The sequence below is a fragment of the Mixophyes fleayi genome, chromosome 4, assembly GCF_038048845.1.
Source record: "Mixophyes fleayi isolate aMixFle1 chromosome 4, aMixFle1.hap1, whole genome shotgun sequence".
Classification (NCBI taxonomy): domain Eukaryota; kingdom Metazoa; phylum Chordata; class Amphibia; order Anura; family Limnodynastidae; genus Mixophyes; species Mixophyes fleayi.
In genome coordinates this window covers 211362881-211381832 of record NC_134405.1, presented here as the reverse complement: position 1 = coordinate 211381832, position 18952 = coordinate 211362881, and the positions used below count along the sequence as shown (strand labels likewise).

Below are 18952 nucleotides of genomic sequence, written 5' to 3'. Positions count from 1 at the left end.
GTTTCCCAGTAGATTCTCTGCTAATTGGGCTGTTTAATATACTAATAAATCCAGATAGTATACTAAATGGTATTGCCATCATGCTTATCACAGCTACTGCTTCATGGCAGTGCTTTATGCCCGAGGCGTTTGGTGCTGGAGGACGACAGTTGTGCAGTTTAACATACTAAGGGCACATTCTGTCTGCCTCGCTTGGTGAATCAATGGGGGATAATTGTTTATTTTGAGCAGCCTGTATTTTACAAAAGATGACACATTTATTTTTTTTGTTTTAATTTTGGAGCTCCATCCTATTATAAAGGTTGCAAAAATAAAAAGTCATAATAGCGCTTTTCTCTATATTTTAATGATTTGGAATCACTGGGTGCGTACATTAATTCTGTCACTACAGCCTCATCATATTGGGAGCTGTTTTGCACCATAGGCTCATGAGATTCAAGATTTGAGCACTGCAGTTTGAGCAGTTGTGATAATAGGTCATTTTTCTGTAGAGCGAACAGGATATCCGTCTGTACACATCAGCAAATGCTTGGCTGACCATGAATTGTAGTTGTAGTTTGAACTGAATGTGCCACGGACTCAAAGCAAATGTCTGAGTGTTTCTACATTTACAAGAAACTTGTTCAACATTTAACCTTAGCCCTGATATTTTAAAGTTTAAAGAAGAGCTGAATCTCTTTCCCCGATTGGGCGAACCACAGCAGGTTCCATGACTGCTTCTCAGGAGTCCATTGAGCATGCTCCTGCTATCTTAGAGGGCATTCACTCTCTAAATAATAATCACGGACATTTATATTCGCTCAGATCATGGATGAGTTCACCCATTTCCCAGAAGCTGACATTTATGGCTAAACTCATGTAAGGATGAATGCTCATACATTTTGGGGTATATTTTTGAGCTTGCACTAGTTTTACTAAATAACTATTGCCAAATGTATTTTTCTCCCTTTTCTAAGTAAATATATTAGGTAATTCTCCCCTCAGTATGATACTAGGATGGAAAGTAGCTAAGAAAAAATGTTATTTCCAAACTGACCAGCTCAGATAGAAGACTGTCATACAGAATGAGTACAATTGTTTATGTGATGAGCAATATGTTAAGATAGGAGCTTGATCATTTTAAAATATATACAGTTCTCACAGATACATATTGCATTCTAACGAGGGTGATATAGAACTGACTTAAAAAAGAACTCCAGCCAAAATGAAACACTGTGGCTTGGGTGGAGATAAAGGAGTTAATGTAGAAATCGTAAACATACTTACCTTGCATGTGTCATTTGAGTTAATTGGGATCCTCCATAGTCCACAATGGCTTGAAGGCCACTTTTAGCCTTTTTAACAAAATGGGTGTGAAAATGGAAACCGTTTTTTCCAAAGCTCCCATACCCACTTGTGATATTACTCGCATTCTAGAGCATTGTGGCCTTGTTGCAATTTACCACTGCCTGCTTCTTTGACTTCCAATGACCTCTCAAATGCAAGTAACACAACCGCATATCAAACATATTTGCTTTTCACATGCAGTTCCACTGATGTTTAAACTTTCTTTCTAATCAAATGGCAGTGGGCCTTTAAGTCCTATACCACACTCCTGTGTACGTTCACTTCCTGGCATATTCAAGCAGGCTAAGTAGGTCATTGCCCCTCCCCTCAGGAAGATTCCATAAAAACACTTTATTAAGAGATTATACATTGGTGATGTGCAACAGCCCTAGTCCTCAGAGCCTTCATCTACGGCCCCCAGCTACTTCTTTCTTTATTGTCAGATATGTTTGTTATAGTTTGTATCACTTGTTTAACATGACTGCTGTTATTTTTTTTACAGATAGTTGTCTTTTTCTTAGATTAAATGTAGTGTTCTATATTATTACTGAGTTTAAGGGTAACGTGAGGGCTGCCCATGCATCCCCTGAAGTTGTGAGGGTCTTATCACTGGTATACATAATCCTAAGCAAAGCAGAGATATAAACAGGGAGCATTGACCTTACTGTTTTATTTAAGGAATGTGCATACTGGCATTTTTATATCATTATAAAAAAAAACACGTTTAAAGCACTTATCTTTTCGGATCAATTTACTATAATTTTTTTTCTTTTGTTTTTACCAAAAAGTACTTTTTTTTTGTGTGCGTTCTTTGAAAAGTAGAATGCATTTTTCAGGTTTTTTTGGGGGGTGGGATTAAATGCTTCTCTCATTCATACAATTTGGAGGAACTGCTTAACCACAGAGTATAGAGAGTACTGTGCTGAGTAAGCCACTAGTTATTCATTAAAACTTGTCTGAACTTCTCCCCCTCTATGCCCTTCCACTGTAATGGAATACGAGGTTCCAGATATTTCTTTGTTCAAAGGGAAAATGAGGCAGTTCCTTTTCCTTCTTCCCCCTAGTTGGCTGAACTTTTGGGGCGAGGCTTAGCAGAAACTGGATAGTAGGTTTCAGGTTTTGCAGAGGTTCCAGCTCACCTACCACCTTGTGAAAGAGGATGGTGAGATGAGTGTTGATGTTGGGCCTCCAATTACAAAAACTTTGGTCGCAGGAGGAGGCAAAGCTTCCCTTAACATTCTCAAGCTCAGAGTGGTTCTAAACAATCTGCAGACTAATTTCAAACCAAAGGACAATGATATGGCTGTTGTGTATTTAAATCACTAAGGGGGGTGGGGCAGAAGTCCTTTGGTGATAAAAGACATCACCAAGATTATGCACTGGGTGGAACGTTATATCCCAGCAATCTCGGCCCTGGACAATTGAAAGACTGACTTCTTCGTTCAGCATGCCATTTATCCAGGGGATGGTCCTTCCATCTGAGGTTATCAACCAGATTGCAGAGTGGTGGGGTCAGCAAAAGGTCGACATCATGGCCTCTCAACTGATACACACAGTAGCTCGGTTCTGCGCTGCACAATAACCATGGATCCAAAGGCATTCTTTGTGGATTCCCTGAATGTCCCTTTGAATTACCAACTAGGGTATCTTTTCCCTCCAATCTCCATCATTGCTTGGGTATTAAAGAAGACCTAGAGAGGTTGTCCCAGTAATTCTGGTAGAACCAGACTTGTCCGAGACGATCGTGGTACTCCGTCATTTTAAGCATGGCAACGGAATCACAGTGGGGACTACCTCTAAGGGCAGATCTTCTAATCTAGTGTCCACTTTGCCACCAAGATTCAGCTTGTCTGGCATGGTGGTTGAGGCCATGATTCTTTGAGCTAAGAGGCTATCAGAGAAGTTAATTCAGACCATTATCAAGGCCAGGATATCAACATACTCTAACGTTGCCGATCCGAGACAGATCCGGGTATTGGCGCCAAATGAAAACTTGAAACCGAGGCCCGGAGTCATAATCCCGCTGTCGGATCTCGCGATACTCGGAACCTATAAATTCCCCGCTAGTCGCCGCCATCTTCACTCCGGCATAGATCAGGGTAGAGGGAGGGTGTGTTAGGTGGTCCTGTGTCCTGGTAGATCTCGTGCTGTGCTGTTTAGTTCTGTGCTGTGCTGTGCTGTGTTCTGCAGTATCAGTCCAGTGGTGTTGTGTGCTGTGCTCTGTGCTTCTAAGGGCATAGTTCTTATTTCACCAATATTCCCAAGTGTTTAAAAAATTAAAAAAAAGTTCTAAAAAAAAAATACAAAAAACTAATTATTTTTTTTTTTAATTACAACAAAATTTGCAAAACCAATCCTGCAGTATAAGCCCATTGGTACTGATATATTACAAAGTTCACTGATTCAGCAGTATAAGTCCAGTGGTACTGCTATTACAAAGTTCACTGCTTCAGCAGTATAAGTCCAGTGGTACTGCTATTACAAAGTTCACTGCTTCAGCAGTATAAGTCCAGTGGTACTGCTATTACAAAGTTCACTGATTCAGCAGTATAAGTCCAGTGGTACTGCTATTACAAAGTTCACTGATTCAGCAGTATAAGTCCAGTGGTACTGCTATTACAAAGTTCACTGATTCAGCAGTATAAGTCCAGTGGTACTCTCCTGTGCCACATATAATTTTTAAAGGCTTTGCCGAGTGTGTGTGGCTTAGGGGTACGCTCTCTTGTGCTACATATAATGGAAAACCAAAATTTGGAGTATAAAGTAGGGAAAGATCAAGACCCACTTCCTCCTAATGCTGAAGCTGCTGCCACTAGTCATGACATAGACGATGAAATGCCATCAACGTCGTCTGGCAAGCCCGATCTCCTAGTACAGGGCATGTAAAATCCAAAAAGCCCAAGTTCTCAAAAAAGAGCAAAAAGAGAAACTTAAAATCATCTGAGGAGAAACGTAAAGTTGGCAATATGCCATTTACGACACGTAGTGGCAAGGAACGGCTTAGGCCCTGGCCCGTGTTCATGACTAGTGGTCCAGCTTCACCCAAGGATCTAAGCCCTCCTCCTCCCCCCCCCCCCCCCTACAAAAAATTTAAGAGAGTTATGCTGTCAGCAACAACAACAAAACCGCAAAGAACTCTGCCTTCTAAACAGATGACATCACAAATCCCCAAGGCGAGTCCAAGGGTGTTGTTGGTTGTGAACCCTGACCTTCCCATCACTTTACGGGAAGAGGTGACTCCATCCAGCATTTGCAGCACGCCCCTTGCATATGCTGGAAGGATCACCCACAGTCCAGTTACAGATTTGGCTAATGAAGGTGTGAATGTTGTACACCGGGAGGAGGATATTGATGTAGCTGGCGCTGAGGAGGATGTTGATGATTATGATGCAGACAGATACCAAATTGCCTTTCTCAATTTCTATTTATATTCTAGATTATATATAACGGCTGAATAGTTTTCTATTTTACTCCTAGTGGAGAGGGGATCTGATGCAGACAGATACCAAACTGCCTTTGTCCATTTCTTTGTATATTGGAATTTCTAGTTCTACAGTCTATGCAGGCTGCTTTTTTTATATTCAAAGTATTTACAAGCCTTGCAATCTAAATTAACTAGAGGTAGTGACGTGGTAGAACTCCAGTTTGGAAGCCCCTGTACAAACTGGCTCTATTTTACCTGAGTTGTCCCCCCTCCAGTGTGTACCTGGTCAGTGAGCGGCGAAGGAGGTTGCTTCCTCACAACGTTGAAAAAATGATGTTTATAAAAATGAATAATCAATTCCTCAATGAAGTACAGCACTGCCCTCCAGATAGTACAGAGGGACCTGTGGTTGTGGAGTCCAGCGGGGACGAATTGATGATGTGTGAGGAGGAGGAAGTACACACTGTAGGGGGAGAGGAATCAGAGGTTGAGGATGAGGACGACATCTTTCCTCAGTAGAGCCTGTTTAGTTTGTACAGGGAGAGATGAATTGTTATTTTGGTGTGGGGGCCCAAACAAACCAATCATTTCAGCCACAGTTGTTTGGTAGGCCCTGTCGCTGAAATGATTGGTTTGTTAAAGTGTGCATGTCCTATTTCAACAACATAAGGGTGGGTGGGAGGACCCAAGGACAATTCCATCTTGCAACTATTTTTTTGGCATTATGTGACCATTCAACAGTAGTTTGCCATGTTCAAAAAGTAAAAGAAAATGTCAACAAATTCAAAAAATGTAATCAAAAGTTAAATGCCCTGTCATTATTGAAAACAAGAGGGTTTGACGTGCTAGAATTAGTGTAGTGTTAATATGTTATAAACACTACACTTGGAACTTGGAGGAGGTATTGTGGCCCCGGTATCAAATTTAGTACTGGGGCCACCCCACTACGCAGTCCAGATACTGGTTTGGTGGAATTCTGACCAGTTGAGGGTGTAACTATTTATTTTATTGTGGCCCCGGTATCAAATTTAGTTCCGGGGCCACCCCACTATGCAGTCCAGAAATGTTTTTGGGGAAATTCAGACCAGTTGATGGTTTTCTTATTATATATATTGTGGTGACCACTCCTCTACGCAGTCCAGGTACATTATTCGGTGCGATTCAGACCAGTTGATGGTTTTCTTATTATATTGTGGTGACCACTCCTCTACGCAGTCCAGATACATTTATTGGTGCGAATCAGACCAGTTGATGGTTTTCTTATTATATTGTGGTGACCACTCCTCTACGCAGTCCAGATACATTTATTGGTGCGATTCATACAAGTTCAGGGTTTTTAATTTATATTGTGGTGACCACTCCTCTACGCAGTCCAGGTACATTATTCGGTCCGATTCAGACCAGTTGATGGTTTTCTTATTATATTGTGGGGACCACTCCTCTACGCAGTCCAGGTACATTATTCGGTCCGATTCAGACCAGTTGATGGTTTTCTTATTATATTGTGGGGACCACTCCACTACGCAGTCCAGAAAGATACCTTGTTGCAACGTTTTGGACTTAGATTGTACGCTCCTTTGAGCAGGGTCTTCTCTCCTTCTGTCTTCACCACTTTTACTCTGCTCGCCAGCTACCTAGCCTTACTCCTTGAGGTCCCTCTTCCCCTGGGGGTCTCCCTCTAATCCGTGCCCTCCCTCCTTGGTGCCGTTGTTGGCTGACCTTCCCCCGCCCCTCTAGCTGTGCCCTGAGCTCACTGAGTACTGTGATTATTGTTTACTGTTCTGTGCCGTCTCTCCTCGTATTGTTATTTCGTTTGTCTCCGTACGGCGCCGCGGACACCTAGTGGCGCCTTATAAATAAAAATTAATAATAATAACTATATTGTGAGGTGTTCAGAATACACTGTAAATTAGTGGAAATGCTTGTTATTGAATGTTATTGAGGTTAATAATAGCGTAGGAGTGAAAATAAGCCCAAAAACTTGATTTTTGAACTTTTTATGCTTTTTTCAAAAAAAAATCCGAATCCAAAACCTTAAATCCGAACCAAAACCTTTCGGCAGGTGTTTTGCGAAACAAAACCAAACCCAAAACATCACGAAAATCCGAATCCAAAACACGAGACACCAAAAGTCGCCGGTGCACATCCCTAGTTAAATACATATCAATGAATCCATTTGGGGGACACTGCGGTCACACCCGTTTTGTTCTTTGCTCTGCTATGTTAATCTGAGGAATTACAGTGAAAGGGTAAAGATGGGGATGTTTAAGTTTTAGTGTAGAATTAATTCCTTCACAGCACAGTGCACTCTATACCCCATGGTTAAGAAGTTTCCTCAAATGGATTCACAGAATTTTTTTTATTTTATTTTTTTTATAAATACTTATAATTGCTTTTATGGCATGCAAGCTGCATTTTAAAATAAATCTATTGCATTTTCAAAACTGGACAAATGAAGTAATGTGATATTGAAAATGTGTGTAGTTGACAAAAGTTTTATGTTTCTCTTTCAGTTTGGCATAATAAAAAAAATTCAGAGAATGAAACAAGATTCAATTCGAAATGCCACATACACAGTGGATTGTGAAGACTATGTGCATGTGGTAGAATTTAATCCCTTTGATTCTGGTGATTCGGGCTCATTAATTGCCTATGCTGGTAACAGCTATGTAGTTATTGCTTCTTGTAGATTTCAGGTAAGTGCATCATGATTATCATTAATGATTATTATTATCATTTATAAAGCGCTTCCATAGAATGCAGAACTATGAAGAAAATAAGTTTTCACATTAGTTTCTGCACTATTGGAGCTTACAGTCTAAGTCTTCTCTACCACACAAACACACACGGATACTAAGGTATTATTTGTTTGTCACAGCTAATTAAGTTGCCAAAAAAACCACAAAGCGCTCTCTAGAAATAAACACTGCCAGCCTCACCATAAATAATTGGTACAGGACACAGCAGTTTGCATGATGAACATTCTAACGCTTTGATCAGCAACAGAATGGGTCCATCCTCATCTACTTCTAAGCTGTCTACACAAAGACATCATACTAGATAAAATGTAATATAGTAGTTGTTCTCACGCAAGTGAATTGTCTACATATGACATTATACAATAGAATATATGGATTTCCTCAAAAGCTAGGGGTCATAAAAAATCATTAGTTTAACACAATTGTTGTTTGTGAAGTGTTTTACCCAAGCAAAAAACATGCTGCTTATAAAAGGCAAAGCGCACTCAGGTATATTTACTAAACTGCAGGTTTGAAAAAGTGCAGATGTTGCCTATAGCAACCAATCATATTGTAGCTGTCATTTTGTAGAATGTACTAGATAAATAACTAGAATGTGATTGGTTGCTATAGGCAACTTCTCCACTTTTTCAAACCCACAGTTTAGTAAATATACCCCAGAGACTCGTAACATTACGCTTGAATACCTAGTGCTTGTTCAATAACTTGATTATTGACTGTGGTCTCTTCTTTTATCCTCAATGAATAAACATTTTAAAGAATTGTACATTTGATCTTTTTTCTCCTCTGTATTTTGAGACTACAATTATGTATACATCATTTTGTTTTATTATTAAAGGGTGCTGAATGACAGGTCTTCTAAGCTTGTGTGTTACCATTGTAGTTTGATGCCCGAAGAGTACTGGCTGTATTTAGTCTGCATGTAAGCAAGACATTTTGTTCTTCCTTAGGTAGAACTGGCAGGGATTTATTCTACCTGCTATGCTGAACATTATTTTGGGGTTATTTAATGGAAATGTCTAGAAGTAAAAACCAACAAAGGGAAGAAATTGATAGAATTGAAAAGCTAAAAACTAATCCTACATTTGTATTCCCTAATCGTTATTGTGATTGGTTCCCCATTTCCCTGGATTGCGGGAAATGATTAAATAATGTGTCAGTTGCATTGCAGCAGCACCTTATATACGTAATTGAATAGTTTCCCACTGGTATATTGAGGAGCTCTGCAGCAACAAGGGGGAATCGGGTGGTGTTAAGCTTCCTCTCCTCCGAGCAACAGAGAAGCTCCGGAATCTGAATCGCAACCTCCTGGGCCTGAATCGTCTAGGAGGTAGTGCTGGATCCTGGATCTAAGTTTGTGAGGGGAAATAAAGACTAGATCACCTAGGCTAAGTAGCATCGTTACCAAGAGATGGATAAGCTTCTGGCTCCACTGTAGTTAATGTATACTATCAAGGCTGACCCACATGGACAGATAAGAGGTACTGCTGGATTGGTTAAGGGTAGAGATGCACAAATCGCTTCAAAATTGTAATTAATTTCACTGCTACGAGGTCTTGAACTTGTTTGCAGTATGATTAGGATTTTTTTTGGACACTTTTGATTTGGCCTTCATTGCTGCATTAACATAAAACATAAATAAACAATAAAATGTTGTCTGTTTGAATGTTTTATTGTATTTTTATTATTATTCAAACATCGAACAATACTGTGTTCAACATTCAAGTTTGCTGTTCTCTTGGAAAACAATTAAAAATACTACACAATGTAACCATTTAAGGTTCCACCACACTCAAACTTGTTAATTTTTCCACAAATTTTTTTTATTGTTAATTTTCGAATTTCTGATCTGATTTAACAATCTGAAGCAAATTTGAACATCTCTTGTTTAGAGGCCAGTGGGCTTTTAGACAGGGACACCTGTCCCAGCACTGCTGTGTTCCTTTTGACCTAATACATCCCCAGGCTGTCTTGAATTAAGCCCAGTCTTCCTGACTCGCTCTACAAGGTACACAACAGTCCAGAATCTCAGGGAAGATTCAGCTAAAGTAGCCAGCAAAGAGATGCTGCAGTGTGTGTGTGTGTGTGTATGTATGTGTGTATGTATATGTGTATATATATATATATATATATATATATATATATATATATATATATATATATATATATATTGCCCAAGAAGAATGAGTGGTTCCAAATGGAAGGAACCTGTTGGTGGCAGTGATTACCCTTCAGCATTGTTCCCCCAGTTGTAGGTGTGCAGTTGACTCTTGGTGAGTGTCTGGCTTTGCTAATAGTGGGGCAGGGTGGTATTGTAAGCCCATCCCATCATATGCAGAGCTGAAGGGACAATAAGGTTAATTTACAAACCTCAAAATCTGTGCTATCCTTCTTTATGTGCACAAACGTGCCTACTTGTCCTCCAGGCCCATTTCAAGAAGCAGGCCTACTTCACAGTCTTTGGAAACACCCCTATAAAAGCATTCAGTTCCTAATTTTGTGAAATGGCGGACGTATTACTTTAGAACAATAACCTTTATTAATTTCAATATTTACATTGTTCTCCTAAAATACTGCTCCTTTTTATTTTATTAAGCAGTAAGGCCAATTAGGCAAGCCAGCATACAAACACGCTTTCCCACAAAAGTAAAAATGGAAGGTGTATAGGAACGAGGCCCAATCTTCAGCACCTGTTGGGTGGTGAAGTATTCATGGAAATGAAAAGGGCTGTGTGTCCTTCCAGGGCGCAGGGAACACCGATTTTTAAATGCTCCTTTTCCACACCTTTTTCTCATTAAAATAATCTTGTCGCACAAATTGAAATACCATTTTTGCTCTTCAATGCAAAGTAAGATGATGGAACCAGGACAGTGGTGTCTATGCCAGATTTAACTTTATGTGTGTGAGTTCTGCAAATATAGAATTTAATGATAAAATATTGAATATATTCGTGAAAGTCCATGTAAAATGTCAGCACTGATCACACATTATAAGATAATTATAGTTAAATATGTTTTAAGCCAAAAGTACACAGCCTGCCATGTTCCGAAAATATAAACATGAAAAATAATTTGTAAGGGAACACAGCCTTCTTTAGAGCACTCATTCTGCTTAGTTTACATGTGCTAATGAAACCTTTTCAAAGTTCAAGAAATCGTAAAATTGCCCTTCCTTTTTTTCTAAGTCCCAGATATGCAGCTTTTAAAACACAGAGCTTTGTCTAATAAACTAGATCTTTTAATAGGTCACAGAGCCAAGTAGGGCAAGGGTTTTCTGAAACCTTAACTACTCATTTGCCAAAGCAACAATAGATTTGCTTTCATGGTTTATTATATTATTACTATTATGGATTACAGTATTATTATATTTTAATGCACAAGTAATATATATTAAAGTGATTATATGACAGAATCATTTATAAAGATATGTGGTAGGCAACTGGGGGCCCTAAAATGTATTACATACTGCTGTCATTAACATGCTAATGTCCTACCTTTGCTCAACTTCCGATTGTTTCTGATAGCACTGCATTTACAGTATGTGTAGTGGGTTAGTCCGTAAGTGGATGGTCTTCTCAACAGATTTACTAGCCAACCATGGGCCAGTGCTATGGATTCGGATGTGTGAACACCTGCTGATTTTCTTAAATTTATTCTGATACTTCCCTACAAAGATAATGTGTGCCTCCTTTTGGGACAAATTATTATCCCAGGATCTTTTCACCCAGGTACAAGTACAAAATTCTCCTATAGTTGGTTTCTTCATTCTTCCTGCTGGTGTCAAATTGTCCCCAGAAGACTTCATCCATTGGTTCCATTCGTCTCTCTCGGTAGCTTTGAAGGGTTTGTTAACAGCTGACATCAAGTGATTGGAGCTGGGATGTCAAGCCTCCTCCTCGGCAAGTTTTGTTTTTTGTTCTGCAGAAATATTCTTTGTGTTTGTTATGTGTGCCCTGAACTGATCAAGTACCAATAGGCCAGGTTTGTGTAGGAGCTCACCAGTTCTCCTGCTCCAAACTTTCTCAAACCAGATCTTCATCCCATCCTGATCCATCCAACCCTTGTCATGAACGTGGACAATCACTCCTCGAGGAATGACTTCTTTTGGCATTGTTTTGCGTTTGAAATCAGCATAGGAGGCAGCTTGGTTCCGTTGGCACAACAAGCTAGAACAACTGTATAATGGCTCTTTCCATGTCTACTTGTCTTCACAATTACAGTTTTCACCCCGTTCTTATCAACAGTTCTGTTACTTGGGACATTAAATTGAAGGGGGACTTCGTCCATATTTGCAATCTGTCCCAACTCAAACTGAGTCTTCCAACATTGAGTGACAAAACAATGAAATTCAAGGACCTTCTGCTCATAGCTTTCAGGCATCTTTTGGGCAAGTCTGGTGTGTGTACGCATGCTTAGTCCATTTTGTTTTACGAACCTGAAGCACCAATTGTGTCCTCTGATTGTGTTTAAAACACAGCCGGACAGCACACTCCCAGCCTGTCTCTACCGAACGGACCTGTAGTGTGCAGCCGCGGCAGCAAGCCCCTGCTGTGGAGGTGGGGGAGCGATTGCCCTAATCGCGCCACACCCCATCCCCCCCACACCCCGCCCCTCGGATCCGCCACTGATCAAAACGTAACCTACTATACCGCTGCCAGTGTATAAGACGCACCCAGTTTTTACACCCCAAATGTTTCGAAAAAAGGTGTGCCTTATACATGGGGAAATTCGCTGATTATACAGGTTCAAGTGTCACTACCCAGAGATCTAGTTTGAAGAGCACTTTTCAAGTCAAGTTTTGGTACGCTTTACTTACGCCTATAAGTTTTTGGATTCGTTTCCTTAAACTACTGCACTTTTAGGCACCTTGTGTCCTGTTTTGTTTTCCAAATTTGCTATCTGCTTAACCAACCGGATTCTTAAAGGAAGGCAGCTCCCTTACAAGGAAGGAGTGTATGGTGTGAATTCACATACTGACTCTCATACAATCTTGTTTTGAGCGCCAGGGTTTAATGCTTTTTGAGATAGATATATATATATATATATATATATATATATATATATATATATATATATATATATATATATTATACACACACGCACACATACATGCAAAAGGTGTGCAGGCACTTACTATGTAACATTTATTTGCAATAAATTTGGGTTTTTTTCTAAACCTAAAAACGAGTGCTGGCATGCTTATTTAAGTACAGTGTGTATGTGTGATATATACCTGTTTGTAGCAAACTTACATCCATCCATGATCTATTCATTTCTAAATTCCTTAACCTCCTGGCCATTACAGAAACTTGGCTCACCTACTCTGACACTACATCCCCTGCAGCTCTCTCCTATGTGGGACTCTCCCTCAACCACACTCTCAGACCTGGAAACAGACAAGGTGGTGGAGTAGACATTCTACTCTCTCCAAGCTGCATTTTTCAAGTCATACCCTCTGAACCCTCCCTCTCATTCTCTTCCTTTGAAGTCCACACTATCCGTTTATGTTATCCTCTCCACCTTCGTGTTGCTGTCATTTATTGCCCCAGGTCCAGTTTCCCAATTAATTGCCAACTTTGCGGCATAGCTTACTTATTTCCTGTCCTTTTGACCTGTCTACACTCATACGAGGCAATTTCAACATTCCCATTAATAATCCCACTATCTCTTCTGCCACTAAACTTCTTTCACTTACTTCCTTCTTTAGTCTCTTCCAATGGACCTCATCTCCCACCCACTGTGATCGGCACTCCCTTGACCTTGTCTTCTCCTGCTACTGCTCCATCTCTAGTTTATCCAAATTAACCTTCCCACTCTCCGACCACAACCTCCTTTCCTTCAGCCTCACATTACCTTATGCCCTTCCACCTGCACATAAATACACATGTAAACAACGAAATTTGAGTACTCTTAACCCAATCCACTTCTCATTTTCACTAAAACAACTATTTTCTTCAATGACTGCATTGTCCTGTCCCAATTAGGCTGTCTCTTTCTATAACAAAACACTTACTTCAGCACTAGACAATGCAGCTCAAGCTACTACATATAGTCTCCGACGATCCAAACCCCAGCCATGGCACAACAAACAGACCTGCTACCTGCAAAAGTGCTCCTGCAGTGCAGACCGACACTGGAGGAAATCTCGTTCCTATCCCGATTTCCTCCACTATAAATTCATCCTTTCATCTTACAGCACTGCCCTTTTAATTGCCAAACAAATATTCTTCAATTCTGTAACATTCACGCAGTCTTCTAACCCACGTTGCCTCTTTGCCACTTTCAACTCACTTCTCTGCCCACCTGCACCACCTCCTCCTTCCGCCCTCACTGTCCATAATTTTGCCACCTATTTCAGAGACAAAATTGACACAATTCGACAAGTTATTTCCTCATGCTAAATCCACTCGCTCTACCCACCTTTACCTACACTCCCCAATCCACTCCTAATTCATTCAACTCCAGTAACTGAACATGAAGTCTCTGCAGTCATTTTATCATATCTCCCTACAACCTGTCCACCCGACCCTATTCCTTCACAACCTCTTCTCTACTACGTGCCCACCTCTTCAACCTGTCTCTCCCCACTGGCACATTTCCATCCTCCTTTAAACATGCCCTCATCTCACCTATTCTAAAGAAACCATCTCTCGATCCAGGCTTTCTCTCCAACTACCGCCCTATTTCTCTCCTCCCCTTTGCCTCCAAACTACTTGAGATATTAATGTACAAACGCCTGTCTCACTTTCTCGACTCTCTGCAATCAGGTTTTCGCCCCTAACATTCCACTGAAATTGCTCTCAAATAAGTGACCAATGATTTACTTACTGCAGAATCTAAGGGTAATTTCTCCATACTCATTCTCCTGGCTCTCTCTGCTGCTTTTGGTACTGTTGATCACCCTCTTCTCCTACACACCCTTCACTCTATTGGCCTTCGTGACACAGTTCTTTCCTGGTTCACTCCCTACCTATCGAACCGCTCCTTTAGTGTTTCTCCCTCTGGCACATCCTCCCCTCCACTCCCTCAATCTGTTGGAGTCCCACAAGGCTCTGTTCTTGGTCCTTTATATTTCTCATTGGGGCACTAATTTACTCATTTGGCCTCCAGTACCACCTCTACGCTGATGACACCCAAATCTATATCTTTTCCCCTGACCTCTCTACTTCTGTACTATCTCGTGTAGCCAACTATCTTTCTGCTATCTCCACATGGATGTCCCAACGCTACCTAAAGATCAATATCTCCAAAACAGAACTTATTCTCTTCCCTCCTGCCAGAGTCACCACCTACCCTCATATCTCCCTCACTGTCAATAACACCACAATTTCCTCAGTCTCCCAAGCCCACTGACTTGGTGTCACACTTGACTCCGCCCTCTGCTTTATTCCTCAGATCCAGACTCTCTCCCAGTCCTGTCAACTCCACCTTAAAAACAGTGCCAGAATACACCCTTTTCTTACTCAGCATGCTACCAAAACTCTTATCCATTCTCTCATCGTCTCCCGTCTTGACTATTGCAACCACATGCTATCTGGCATTCCTGGCCCCGATATTTCCCACACTTCAATCTTTTCTAAATGCTACTGCAAGAATGAGCTTCCTCTCTCACCGCTCCACATCTGCTGCACCACGTTGCAAATTCCTACATTGGCTGCCTGTGTCCTCCAGAATCAAATTCAAATTTCTTACCCTTACCTACAAAGCCCTCAACACACTACCCTAGCATACATCTCATATCAAAATACTCTCCCTCCCTTCTTCTTAGATCTACCTCTGACCTTTGTCTTGTCTCGTCTCTGATAATCATCTCTCACTCCCGCTTACAAGATTTCTCCCATGCTGCTCCCCTCTTATGGAATTCCATGCCACACTCAATCAGACTTTCCCATGGCCTTCAAACACTATTCACACTAATGCACCCTCACAACTATCCCATTCTCCACTCTAAGCCACACTAGCTCCTCTTGTTTCAGCTGTGCCCTCTTTCATTTAGAATGTAAGCTCTCTATTGAGCAGGATCCTTCATTCCCTTTGTTTTCATGTCAGCATTTATTTTGCCTACCTTGTATGTCCCTGTTTTATGTATGCACTGTGTTCCCTACTGTACTGCGGTGCCTTACAAATCTACCATAAAAAATACATATATATATATATATGTATGTATATCTGTATATCTGTGTGTGCGGGCGCATATGTATGTGTTGTCGCAAGATCAGGTTAGGGGTTCTCTTTCCTGGGGTAAATGGCTGCACTTGCTATGCATCAGCCAAACAATATCACACCATACCAGTACCTTGGTTCAAGTAGCCACAGGTAGTTTTATTTAGCAGCTCCAAAAATATCCAAAACACAAAATAGTCCTAAACTGTCTGGCTGTAACTAATACTATAAGGAATACCCAATCTTAAGTGGAAGGACATAGTTTCCTGCACACACAAAATAACTTACTAGTAACAAATTACAGTGCCTCTCCGCAAGCATCTGACCTGTTCCCCAGGTAGTGAAAGACTGAGGAAACAACCTTTTGATAGCACCTTACAGGTGAATTCCTCTCCCTCTCCTTAAAGTTAGAATTTCATATTTTATAGAAATGTTAGAAAATACAACATGAAAAAATCATTCTTTTAACCAATAAATGAGTGAGAGCTGCCATACAATTGGCTCTGCCAAGGTAAATTACTCACAAATTCCTGTGCCACAGCACTCCTAGTGGCAAAACAATATCCAAATTCTTTACAGTCAAATCTAGAAGTCAAGCCATTTGTATATTTATAGTGAAGTAGCACAACATTGGGGGAAATGCATCAAACAGTTCACGGGTATTTAAAAAAACTCAAAATAGTTACTATAATTCATAGTATCTGGGTTGTACCTTCCAAATATCAAGACAAGAACACTGTAGCCTCTCTGTAGACCTTAAAGATGTCCTGTATGAAAGGACCATGAAAAATAATGCAGGAAATGTTTTAGAAGATTGCAAATTCCAAGTAAAATAAGGTAAAACATGCAGTGTTCATGAACAGAAAAAAAAAAAAAAAATGTTATTGTGGAAATGAAAATTCAATTTGTTTAGTTAAGTAAACATACTCTGCACATATTGTATTTTGTAACTTTTACATTGCTGAAACTTGAATTACCGTACTAAGCAGAAAAATCTGCTGTATGTGTGAAATGTAGGAAAAGGTCAGGTAAAATCAGAGCATTTGGCCCTCAGAAATGTATTCCGGAATGAGGGGATCATTAAACAAGTGATTCAGCTTGATGTATTTTAAGTTCTGATTCTACACTGACAGCTAATTTTTTAGGAGTCCTTTATAAATATTATCCAGTGGCACATGAGCAAGTATGGGTAGGGATTGTAAGCTTGAAACCTAATTCATTTAACTAAAGGTAGGCAGCCATCCAAAGCTCCATACGGCTCTCCCAAGGTTTTTCCGGCTATATGTATAGCTTATTACAACTTACACTTGGGTTATGCCCTGCCACTTGACACCGTTTACAGCCATTACAAGCAAGATTTGCCTAATTTTTCCCATGTTCTTTGTTTTTATTGTCCTAAAAAAAAAATTTCAAATGTACTTTTGTATTGCTCATATCAGAAATAACAATAGATAACAGCCATTGTAACTGTTTGCTTCTCATCCTGTAAACACGTCAGCTCCCTTTCCAGGCTGCAGCTATCAAGTATTCAAATACAATAGTGGTACAAACGCTCTATACAAGCTCACACTCCTACCTCTTGTTTCAAGAAAACGAATGAAAAGCCAGAAACAAGATACAAATACTCCAAAGTAAAATAAGACTGATGTGTAAATGACATCTACAGAAACATTAGGCAGACTGAAAGATGTTTGCTATAAATTTTAATATTTAAGACCACAATTGAATCTTTCAGATTTGAAATCCTGACAGTCTCTACAAGAGTTTATTCGTTATAAATCCAAATGTTTAAAAATGAAAATATTGAGCCACAGAAATATGACAAACTCACCCTTTCATCGGTGCCTTGCATAAGTGCCAGTGCTGTTTCTTTCTGTTTGGTTTCTTTCACTGTGCAGTCTTCCTACACATGTTTCTTAAATCTGTCCCGTAATCTAGGTTACAACCCTACTGCAAACTGCCCAATCTTCTGCCCTTACTGTGAAGTAGAAAACAAACTGCAGTAGTAGTATTGATGAACTGTTTATGGTACTGCAATTCAAACTGCTGTACAGAACAGTCTTGTCTTGTTACAGTGGGTAAAAATCGCAGCAACCTTCTAAGGGTTGTTGTATTTGCAGCCAATAGGATCTGGTAACTATGCTTCATTGTTATGTAATACGTCATATTATTCAATGGTAGTCAATTTAAGCTAGCATGTGCTCTCGCAGGACCAAAAATGTGTGTTTTATTTGGGTGAATCTGGCTTCCTCAGAATAACACCTGCATATTTATCTTTGATAAAATGTGTTCTTTATCATTTTAGCCATGAAGTAAAACATGTTTGCATTTGTTTCAGCTAGAGTTGGTTATATGTATGCCATTTAACACCAGAAAAACTTACTAAAAATGTGGGAAAAAAATGTATTTAAAAGTCTGCATAGTAATACTGTGTGTCATGTACAGGAAGAAGATTCTACTGTAAATGGCATAGAGTTCAAGACTCTCAAAACGTTTCACCATGGAGTAAGAGTGGATGCTATAGCCTGGAGTCCAGAAACCAGATGTGATGCTTTGGTTCCCCACCTAAGGTAATTTTTCTCAATTTGCTTTGCAATATTGTAGTCTGTTAAGCACTAACATTTCATCACCTTTGAGACTAATGGTAAAACTGGTCTGCTCCAGTAAAGCAAATCATATATATTGTGCTTCCAGTTTCATATTTTTCAATTGTAATCAAGCTAAATAACATTTATTTTGTATAAAACTTTTTCAGATACTTCCATTTAGTGTGGTTTTGTAGTTACAGGAGGGCTAAGCCTGTTGCAATTACCAGGGTATCACTGGTAGGCTTTAGCTGGAGCCCTATTTCACATTGTTAGTCATATTGTCCATCGTGTTTAATCTCTTCTAAATTCCAGTTTTTTTAGATATTTCACCCTAACCCCATATTGCTAATACAAATAATTCCATAATTCCTTGAACTATATCAGTTGTTCTGTTTACCAATCTATAGCTACAGATATCATTTTTGAAATGCTGTCCATATTGACAGCTGGTCACACACACTACAATTGGATTTGCTTGTTACATGGATGTGTGAGCAAGTAAAGCCACACATTCACATGTAATAAAGCTTGGATTACAGTGATCCAATATGGTTGGAATGCAGTGAAAATTGGCGGTACACATTCTAATAATCGTATTATTTAAGAGTGGGCCAATTACCTCACACATGTGTAGGTCAATCTGATTTTTCACCCTACTGAATCCTATGTTTTTATTATTTTAGATTTGGGGTC

At 39.9% G+C, this 18952-nt stretch overlaps 2 protein-coding genes across 2 annotated transcripts in view; both read left to right on the top strand.

Moving 5' to 3' along the window:
- Positions 1-18952, top strand: part of SYCP3 (synaptonemal complex protein 3) — a 746653-nt gene that overhangs the window by 338526 nt on the left and 389175 nt on the right. The gene's annotated exons all lie outside the window — the stretch shown is intronic.
- The window catches only part of NUP37 (nucleoporin 37), a 48258-nt gene that overhangs the window by 1349 nt on the left and 27957 nt on the right, over positions 1-18952 (top strand). Inside the window, exons 2-3 of the mRNA XM_075205311.1 lie at positions 7264-7446; positions 18117-18241. Coding sequence (XP_075061412.1) covers positions 7291-7446; positions 18117-18241 — 281 coding nt within the window. The 5' untranslated portion in view covers positions 7264-7290. The remainder of the gene's footprint in view (positions 1-7263; positions 7447-18116; positions 18242-18952) is intronic.